This window comes from Myodes glareolus, chromosome 24, assembly GCF_982192425.1.
Source record: "Myodes glareolus chromosome 24, mMyoGla1.1, whole genome shotgun sequence".
Taxonomy (NCBI): Eukaryota; Metazoa; Chordata; class Mammalia; order Rodentia; family Cricetidae; genus Myodes; species Myodes glareolus.
The window spans coordinates 12358008-12368899 of record NC_142049.1 but is presented as its reverse complement, the minus strand read 5'-3'; the positions used below and the strand labels follow the sequence as shown (position 1 = coordinate 12368899).

At 37.1% G+C, this 10892-nt stretch overlaps 2 protein-coding genes across 2 annotated transcripts; both read left to right on the top strand.

The window, feature by feature from the left end:
• Positions 1-1161: 1161 nt before the first annotated feature.
• LOC125401124 (olfactory receptor 5V1-like) lies at positions 1162-2110 on the top strand. The gene is given in 2 exon segments (XM_048435350.3): positions 1162-1683; positions 1685-2110. Coding segments are annotated over 2 exon segments (948 nt in total).
• Positions 2111-8908: 6798 nt separating this feature from the next.
• On the top strand, positions 8909-9856 carry LOC125401082 (olfactory receptor 5V1-like). Its single transcript, XM_048435312.3, has one exon. It carries the CDS (start codon positions 8909-8911, stop codon positions 9854-9856), a length of 948 nt encoding a protein of 315 aa, XP_048291269.3.
• The last annotated feature ends 1036 nt before the right edge of the window (positions 9857-10892 follow it).

The following is a 10892-nucleotide window of genomic DNA, read 5'->3' as shown; positions in this document are numbered from 1 at the left end:
TCCTTTGACTTCATATTTTTCATTTTGCATCACATTGATTAAATAAGCTATCTTATTTCTCTAGGTATAACTTCAAGTTCTGTTTTAAATATATGTGGAGAGAGTAGACTGTAGTATAGAGGTATAGTAATAAAAACTGCATGATATTGGAATAAAGATAGACATGATGATCAAGGGAATTGATTCAAACACCCAGACACCAATCTACACACTCAAGGATACCTAGCTTTCCATAAAGAAAGTAGAAATACCCCACCGAAAAAAGAAGGCACCTTCAACAAATGGCCCTGTTATAAGTGGATGCCTTAATGTAGAAGAATGAAATAGATCATTTATCACTCTCCACAAAACTCTAGTCCTTATGTTGTCTTATTGCTATAGTTCAGACTCCATATAATATATTGATATGTATGGAGAGAGTGGACAACTTTGTCTTGCTTCTATTTTTCATGGAATTGTTTTAAGTTTTTCTCCATTTAGTTGATGTTGAGCATAAGCCATGTTGCACTATTGAGCATCCATTGACTATATATTCAAAAGTTGTATTACTGGGCCTTGAGGAAGGTTGTTTCCTAATTTTTCTGAGAAATCACCCCAGTGACATCCAAAGGGGCTGTACCAGGTTGCGTTCCCACCAGCAATGCAGGAGTGTTCCATTTACCCCACAACCTCTCCAGCATAAGTTGTCATCAGTGTTTTTGTTCTTGGCCATTCTTACAGGTGTAAGATGGAATCTCAGTGTTGTTTTGATTTGCATTTCTCTGATGACTAAGGGTGTTGAACATTTCCTTAAGTATCTTTCAACCATTTTAGATTCCTCTGTTGAAAGTTCTCTGTTTAGGTCTGCACTCCATTTTTTATTGGATTATTTGTACTTTTGATGATCAATTTCTTGAGTTCTTAGTATATTTTGGAGATCAGACCTCTGCAGATACGGGGTTAGTAAAGATCTTTTCCCATTCTGCACATTGTCATTTTGTCTTGTTGACTGTGCCCTTTGCTTTACAGAAGCTTTTAAGAAGCCAAATTCATAATTAAAGTAGAACAACATAATTCACCACTAGCCTGTTATTTCCATTGTCCACAAGTTCCCTGCCTAGTCACCCTAATGTACGTTCTTTTCTTTCATTTCCCTTAGAATCCCACTTTAAAAGAGAGGAGATGGATGTCTACAATCTTACCACAGTGACTCAGTTCATCCTCATAGGACTCTCCGATCTCCCTGAAGTGCATTATCCCCTCTTCATGGCCTTTATCATAATCTATCAGATCACATTGCTGGGAAACGGGGCCATCCTCTCAGCCATAGTGACTGGGAGAAAACTTCAAACTCCCATGTATTACCTGTTGGCAAATTTGTCTCTGCTAGACATATTTTGCCCATCAACAACTGTCTCCAAGATACTGAAGAATCTCTTGACTGAAGATCACAGCATTTCCTTTGTTGGGTGTGCTTTGCAGCTCTATTTCTTGGTGGCCCTAACGGTGACTGAAGTTTTCTTGCTGGCTGTGATGGCTTATGACTGGTATGTGGCCATATGCTTCCCTCTGCGTTATTCCCTCATCATGACCAAGGTTCGCTGTGTGCAGCTATTGTTTGGGACCTGGGCAGCTGGGTTTCTCAACTCCTTCATCCATACAATGTCCACCTTTAGCCTGTCTTTCTGCAAGTCCAATCAAGTTAAACAGGTACTACTGTGATATCCCACCTTTGATGGCCCTGTCCTGCTCATCCACGTACATGGCAAAAATGCTTGTTTTTGTTGAAGGAGGTATTTTGTCCTTTAGTGCTTTTCTGATCACCTTGGTCTCCTACATACACATTGTCTCCACCATCCTAAAAATCCAATCAGTGGAAGGGAAGCAGAAAGCCTTCTCCACCTGTGCTTCCCATCTTCTTGTAGTCTTCTTGTTCTATGGCACAGCCATATTTACCTATATCCACCCCTCATCCAGTCAATATTCTCCTGCCAGAGACAGACTCATCTCTATGCTGTATGGGGTCATTACCCCCATGTTAAACCCCATTATCTACAGCCTGAGAAACACAGAAGTCAAAGGAGCACTCAGAAAAGTTTTACATCTTCAGATATATTCACAGAAAGCATGATGTAAGAATTTTTAAAAGTCTGCTTAGAATGAATGTATAGAAACAAGTAGGAAAATAAGAAAACAATGTATTCACAGAATGGAATTGAACACAAACTTGATATAAAATCAGATATTATTATGTGCATCTCTATATCTACTTGAAATAAAATTTCTAATTGAAAAATAAAACTCTTTGAGACTGAATAGATTAAATAGTCTATCTGAAGTACTTTATGTTGATTGTTGTCTTATTACAAAAATCTATATCAACCTTCATGCCTACAATTACTTTTCATATATCTGTATTTTCTATTTTTTCCAATTCTACATCTATCATGTAGTTGCAGATCTTTATCTTTTTCTTTCTATGTTTTATTATTCTTAAAAAGTTTTTATTCATGAGTGTGTAGTCCTTCTCTGCACATATGTGTGTGCACCATTGTACTTGGTATTCCTGTGTGTCCTCATCTATCCACCTGTTCCTCACAGTATCCGTACGAGGGTGTTGGATGTCTGGAACTGGAGTTATAGATAGTAGTGAGTAGCCGTGTGGATGTCAGAGTCAAAACTTTGGTCCTCTGCAAGAGCAGAAAGTGCTTTTAAACTTCTGAGACTTTTCTTCACCCATTAATTTTATTTAAATATTTGTTTATTTTTATGCATGTGGGTGTCTTGTTGGTAGAAGCCATGCTGTCATTTCTGGGAAAGGCACATAAATGTTTTCATATTGGAGATTAGTAGACTGCAAGTTGCTTTGGAATTCCCATCCATTTGTCAAGAACCTATGGAAACAATAGTGCACACTCCTGCACTAATTCTAGGTAACTCGGGCTTCAGGCCTCTGTAACTTTCCCTACTTTTATTCTTATGATAACTCTTAATTTTGCAATACTAGTCATGAATGTACCTAAGTTGATTGGTAACAAATGCCCCCCAAAATTAAATTAATCTGATCTGATACAGAAACTGGTTTCTCCGGTTGCCCCTGGCTGCCTTTGCAGTTATTCTGAGTGAACAAGAGGGACTCACTAAGGCAATGATTATTGCTTATTCAGTTCCAAAAAGAGAAAAATTTACTCCAAATAACTTAAGAACTTCAAAAATGTTCTTTTTAAAATGACATCAAAATCTTATACAAACATATAAGGTGAGAATATAGGACATGAAAAGTCAGATATAACTCTGGTTCCAGGAACGAACACTCAGATATCTTTCCAATGTCAAAATATCAATAAAGAAATCTAAAACTCCTAGTTATCTTAAAAGAAAAAAGCAAGCAGAAATTTCCATAAAGAAATAGAAGAACTTAAAGAGTTAGGTAATGATCATTGCTGTTTTTAGAACTCATAAATTATAGTATTATAACTGAAATCCACTTAGTAAATTTGACATATAGGTAACTTAGAAGCTGGTATACACCTGAAAATATTTTCCTACACATCATAATATACTCAGATGCTTTAATATTATTAAGAAATAATCACAGGGCTTAAATCTCTTACTTTGTAAACACACATTGGCTGCTGGCTAAGGCACAGTATGAGTAAGATGTGCCTAGCTAGATATAAACACTTGGCTTGCATTACAATGATTGGGGTAAAGGTGAATGGCATCAAAAAAGTGGGAAAAGAGAAGAAATTAAAGTGAATAATTGTCAATGATTCTTGTAAAATGATTAAAGAGAAATGATTTGAAACTGCCCATGCTCGAATGCATTAGAAGCTGAATAAATAAAGATGGCTTGAGCTAGTTGGGCTTTCAGTTTGAAAGACAACCGGTGGCCAGACTCTTCATTCTTTCCCGACTTTACAGAACAGTCCTGTGTCAAAAGGTCAAAAGAACACAACTAGAGTTGGAGTCTGGAATTTTGTCTTCATATGTCTGTGCAGCACAAGTGTGCAGTGTTCATGGTGGCCAGAGGGAGGGCACTGCATACACAGAATCATGTCATTCAAGGGTTAGCAAGGTGGTTTTAGGAAACACATATATGGAAATTTGAGTGCTGTGAGACCTAACACTCTTCTTCACAGGCCCTAGTATAGCTTTCCTTGCCTCTTGCTGGATACTGCAGCAGAAGGGTTGGCCCCACTCCTCAGTGAAGAGCTGGCCCTTGCACTTGGGAAAGAGGGACACGCCCCTCACCACAGCTGTGCATCTCACTTGGGTAGCATTCTAGAGCTAATTCTATTGTTGGGGATGCAGGTGAGCCAACTCTGAGGGCTTGAGACCTGGAGAGCTGACTCTGTGCCCCCCATCTGGCATGTGGTGGCATGGGTGAGTGAAAACCCCCTACCCTGCTCTCCCATTGCCACCTGAGGCAGATGAGTGGTCTGTCCCTGGTGTCCCAAGACAGAGAACTAGCCCTGCCCCTCGCCTGCTGCTGAGCACAAAGAGCAGGCTCTGCAATCTTTCTGGGCAGCATCCTAGAAAGGCATTCTTGGGGGTCATAAGTGACCAGGTCCTGAGGACTTAGGAGCAGCAGAACTGACCCTGCTGCCCTAATCTACCATATGGTGGCTGGGTGAGGGAAAGATGCCTTCATCCCTCCACTCCTTGCTACCTGCAGTGGGTAAAAGAGCTTTTCCCAGTGTCAAGAAAGTGAGGAGCTCTGCCCCCTCATAAGCTGTAGCAAGCAGGAGAGTGGGCCCTGCGCCCTGCCTGTACAGTCTGCTAGAGCTGACACTGTTGTCAGGATATAGAGCCAGCCCTGGGAGTGTGGGAGCAGAAGAGCTGACCCCATCCCCCTCATTCCCTCTACAGCAATTGGGAGAGAGGGCCATGTACCTTGCCTGGACAAAACAGTAGAGCTGGCCCTGGTGGTGTGAGTGTCGGTCAGCTGCATCTGAAGACCTGAGAACAGAAGCACGGGCATTGGGTGAATTAAGTCCAGGTAGTTCTGGAGAGTTTGCACAAGGTAGCAACTGATGATGAGGGAAAGCTAGTTCTCTGACTTGCCTAGCTATCACCCAGGCCCAGAACCAAGGCTATATGAGTTCGCCCACCCAAACATCTACCACATCTATGAACTGTTGGTGCACATAAAATGGATGAACCTACAGATCTAGAAATGCAGGATTTCCTTAACACAGGACAACGGTACATTCAAGAGGAGCACCGTCATTGGATAGCATAGGAGAATCCCCAGGCTTCAAACCAGACTCACAACACCGAATACTTACAAGTAAAGATGAGTGGCCTGAAGAATACACTATGTGATTCAGTGGACCACATTGCAGCCTCCATAAGATTCTTTGCCTTTTTGTTTTTATTTTTTTATTCTTTCTGTTTTTTTCTGCGCTTCTATTTTAAATTTTTTGTTTGTGGTAGTGACAGGGTTAATATTAATATACTATTTAGGACTGAGAACTTAGTCTTTTATCCTTGTGACTGAGAATTTCTCCATTGACTTCTTCCCACTACAAAATAAGCTTTGTGACTAAAGCTGACATCAGTATATCTCTATTGGAATAAACATAAATAATTTGATGGCAACCTGATGGCTTGATCATTTAGCCAGATAACAATATATTCTGCCTTGGATACTGTGGTGGCTTGAAAAGATAAAACCTATATGTACTATCATTTAAAAAAAATTAGGTTTTATTTCGTATACATGAGTGTTTTGCCTGCATGTGTGTATGTATACCATGTGTATACCTGGTGTCCATGAAGGTCAGAAGAAGGCACCAAATCCCCTAGAACTAGAGTTACAGATGGTTTTGAGCTCTCTTATGGGTGTTGGGAACTGAAGTCAGATCCTCTGTAAGAGCAGAAAGTGCTCTCAACTGCTGAGCTGCCTCCATAGCTTCTATGTAGCTATCTTATCAATCTGGTAGGCAGTCATCCACATACATAATTTCGTGGTGTTATCAGGAGTAAAGCAGCATGGTGTGTGTTTAGATCAGTTGTGGTTCTATCCTCACTGGATCTGAACTGTTTAATGCTCATGTGGATGACACAACCCTTTCACAAGACACACTGTATAATAATGCATGGAAAATAAAAAAATTTCACTCAACAATGAAAAGACATTATTTAAGAAAATTTGATAATATAATTATATTTTGAAGCAATGATTGACTTACACTTATTCTTTGCTTCTCTCTGGTCCAACGATGAGTGTAAAACATTTTGTTTTACGTCATTCTACAAGACTTGTGCAACTTTTTTTACATTGGTACATTGGGAAACTGAGTTGTCATTTCTTTAGTTTACATTAATGAAATAGTTTATGAAGTTATATTTTATTTTCATCTTTGACTGCATACAGGGGTTGAATATATTTTTCTGAATCATAACAAGAAACTAAAATGTGACTCTTGTGTCATAGAATTATTTTAAAGTTTGCATAAAATTAATTAGCTGTGCAATCCCATTGTTAGGTTGATAGTAATGTGCATAGTCTCTCTTCAGTTCTTATTATCATGACTCCCCAAGGATATTCAGGAGTAGTATAAACTACGTACTAACCGCTCATTTGAGTCTTACATTCAAGTGGTGAGTTTGCTTTTACCTACTGATGTAACTTGGTGGTCAGGTCATTTGCTTTAACTTGCTGAATTCTTTTTAATGGCAACGTGACCTACTTTTAAAGCAAAATTTGCCTATTTCACTAATGTTGCTGCAATAAATCAAATGCAGTTTTAATTATGCTAAGTTTTGAGACTTATATTTTATTTTTTGCTTAATTAACAACTAATTGTTTTCTCTCTATAACGGAAGCTTGGATATTTTCTGAAGAGAAAAGCTTCATGTAGCTGGCATTTACTATATTAAAACTGGTAAGGGAGACTAATAGTAAGAAAGTGTAAATTCTGGGATGTTTCTAACAGATTGTGAACACTACCTATACATGCCAATTCCCATTAATAATCATACATTGTACCATGAACCAATTAAAGCACATGGAGTGTATTTCATTCTTGATTCCCAGAATCTCTGGTTTAAAAATTACTCTTCTGTCCATTGTGTGCTGCATAAACTCTTCTTGAGAAACGTACGATGGGAAACATGTCACACTTCTAATTCATTCAAAAATGCTTAATATTTATTTATTCATGTTTGAATTTGGAAGAGGAGGTTGTTTTGATGAATACAAGCACTGTCTAAACATGAACAAGTTCTGTACTGTATATATTAAGTCCATGTGTTTCATTGAATATTTTCAAAAAGTTAAGTGTAAAATGAAGGGACGATGTGATTTCAGGTACAATGGGCATAAATTTATCATATAATTTTGGAACCAATGGAGTATATTGATTAATAAGAATGCTATTGATGAATCTATTATAGCCCTTTTTAAAAGGTCAATTTTAATGTGAGGGAAAATAGAGGTAATTAATTGTATAAATTAGAATTTACTCTTAAGACATTACTCTTGTGAAATAGGTTTCATCTTTATATACTTACATCTTCTTGCTGTTCTCAGAGACTAATTGTACTCAGTTGTGAACAGTTTAGCATTCTTGCAGGGTGGTGTGCATTTGGGAGCTTAAGAACTAATATGGCACAGTTTTGTTTTAACCTTTGTTATTCGCTCATTAACTATCCTTCAGTTGCATAATGGTATATACATCTATTTATTGTTATAGTAAATTTCTTTGTTATATTTTATGATTTTAATAGATAATTAGTTAAAATTATTTTATTCAAAAATTTTCCATAACTGCTCTTGCTTCATTAGAAAAAAAAGTTATTCCTTCAGAGCTTATTCTTAGCTTGCTTTGTTTTGAAGCAAGGCCTTGCTTTGTAGTTCAGGGTGGCTTCAAATTCAAATTGCCCTTGTCTTAGCCTCTTGATATAGGAATTAAAGTCACATAGCACTATGACTACTTTGTTAGGCACTCCCAGAAATCTTAATAGTCTTTATTTACATGTTACCTAGGAAAATTCTTCAATGCCTTTGTGAATAAAAATCATTACATACAACTCGCATTATTTACCTTATGCATTTTCATTGACCAAAGAAAATATTTATTGTTTTTAATCAAAAAATGGGCAGGATAGTAGAATATTCCTCTTTATTTTATTTTAATCAGGTTTTATATAAGAATTTCCAAAAAATGACGCTAAAGAAAAAACTGTTTCAAAGTGCCAACATTTTGCATTTGCAGTGCTTCACACTGTTATTGTGAATCCAATTAAGTTAATGCTAGTGACTGTATCTTACACATACGAACTTTAAAGTCATAAGAAGATTTCTGTATTTATTACTTCCAAGTAGAGATACTTGGTTTAAGGAAGAAATTGTCATTCATTTATATTCTTTACCCCATTATTGACTTAATTTTCCACATATCTATTAACTCCTAGTATTTAATAATGTTTATGTATAGGAAATCTTTGTTATGATAATTATATAATAACAATGAAATATACAATGAGTGTTTGACACACCTTTTTCTGTGCTCTATTAACTTAACTTGAAAGTGAGCCTAAAATTACGGATACTAAGGTGAGACTAAATGAAATAAATATCTATGGGGATGTGAGAAATGCATCAGCTTTCATGAACAAAATCACATAATTGAAGGTTGCTAATGTCTATAATGGAAATATACTTTTATGTTCTTATTAATGCCTCAGAGGACTTTCTAAAGGTTAGGAACAAAAGATAAGTATTTTAAGAAAGAGTATGTATGACTAGTTCAATTTTAGGCAGAAATTTTAAGAAATTAAAACCTTAATTATTAATTCATTATTAATTATTAATTCATCATTAGTCTGATATTTCTATTGTCTATGAGTTCCCTGCTATTTACCCTAATCTGAGTTTTTTCTTTCATTTCCCTTAGAAACTGCCTTTAAGAGAGAGGACATGGATGTCTACAATCTTACCACAGTGACACAGTTCATCCTCACAGGGCTCTCCGACCTCCCTGAGGTGCGTTATCCCCTCTTTGTGGCCTTTGTCATTATCTATCAGATGACTTTGCTGGGAAACGGGGCCATCCTCTTGGCCATAGTGACTGAGAGAAAGCTTCAGACTCCCATGTATTACCTGTTGGCAAATCTGTCCGTGCTAGACATATTCTGTCCATCAGCCACTGTCCCCAAGATGCTCAAGAATCTCTTGACTGATGATCACAGCATTTCTTTCGTTGGGTGTGCTTTGCAGCTCTATTTCCTGATAGCCCTAGCTGGGACTGAAGTTTTCTTGCTGGCTGTGATGGCTTATGACCGGTATGTGGCCATATGCTTCCCTCTCCGTTATTCCCTCATCATGACCAAGGTTCGCTGTGTGCAGATGTTGGTGGGGACCTGGGCAGCTGGGTTTCTGAATTCTTTCATGCATACAATGACAACCTTCAGCTTATCTTTCTGCAAGTCCAATCGAGTTAACCAGTACTACTGTGATATCCCCCCTGTGGTGGCCCTGTCCTGCTCATCTACCTTCATTGCAGAACTGCTTATTTTATTGATGGGCAGTATTTTTGGTGTTGGTGCTTTTCTGATCACTTTGATCTCCTACATATACATCGTGTCCACCATCCTAAAGATCCAATCAGTAGAAGGGAAGTGCAAAGCCTTCTCCACCTGTGCTTCCCATCTTCTTGTAGTCTTCTTGTTCTATGGCACAACAATATTTACCTATATCCGCCCCTCCTCCAGTCAACACTCTCCTGCCAGAGACAGACTCATCTCTATGCTGTATGGGGTCATTACCCCCATGTTAAACCCCATTATCTACAGCCTGAGAAACACAGAAGTCAAAGGAGCACTCAGAAAAGTTTTACATCTTAGGATATGTTCACAGAAAACATGATGTAAGAATTGTCACAGTCTCCCTAGAACAAATGCATAGAAGCATGTACTAAATAGAATATGTACACAAACAGGAATTGATCTTATATACATGTAACTGCAAATATAATTTTTCATACATCTGTATATACTAGAAATTAAAATTTGATTTTAAAGATTTTTTTATTTTGCCATTATTTTTACGATTGTTTTTCCTGCGCATGTTCTTGTACACAACTCGTGTTCTTGATACCTGTGGAGACATTAAGCGAATGTTGGATCTCCTAGACCTGGAGTTACAGATGTTTGTGAACTGCCATGTGGATGCTGGAATCAGAATTTTCTTTCTTTGTAAGGGCAGCAAGCACTCTTTACTGTAACCCATCTGTCTAGTCTGAGAAGCAAAAATTTGTAATCCAAAATTAAAAATTTTGGAGATTGAATACATTTATTGGGCCATCTGAAATAACTTTACATCTATTGCTGCTTTTTCTCTATCAATATCCATATGTACATGCATGCCTACAGCTGTATTTACAAGTATCTTCTTATATATTCCTTTTTATTTTTGTTTGAAATCTACATTTATTCATGTAGCTACAGATCCTTATTTGAAAAATTTGCTCCTTTTATTTTGACAATTATAAAGATTTAAGTGAGACAACATAGTGTTATTGTTCATTAACACTTTCCATATAATTAAGTAATGCTAATCAGCATTATCCTAGTGAGAATTCCTGAGATTTATATAATTTAAACTAAGAAATACACATGTATTATCATGTACTGCATTCAACATACTTTGAAATAAATCTTATTGAAGAAAAATACTGTTTCTCCTGAGAATATGAATATTTATGCTCTCAGGTCCCCAATTACCTCTTGTCTCCACATCCCTACATTCTGATAATTAAATTCTTTTGTCTCCAGTGCAATTTCCTCTAATTCCATGTGTAAGTTATAGCTTTTAGTATTGATCCTTCTGTTATCAGTATACTTTATTGAGTTTAATCATCTGCACCCATTCATGTTGAAACATATGATATTTATATGTTTAA

Excerpts from the sequence above, each read along its gene's own strand:
- LOC125401082 (XM_048435312.3), top strand. The coding sequence starts at position 8,909 with ATGGATGTCTACAATCTTACCACAGTGACACAGTTCATCCTCACAGGG.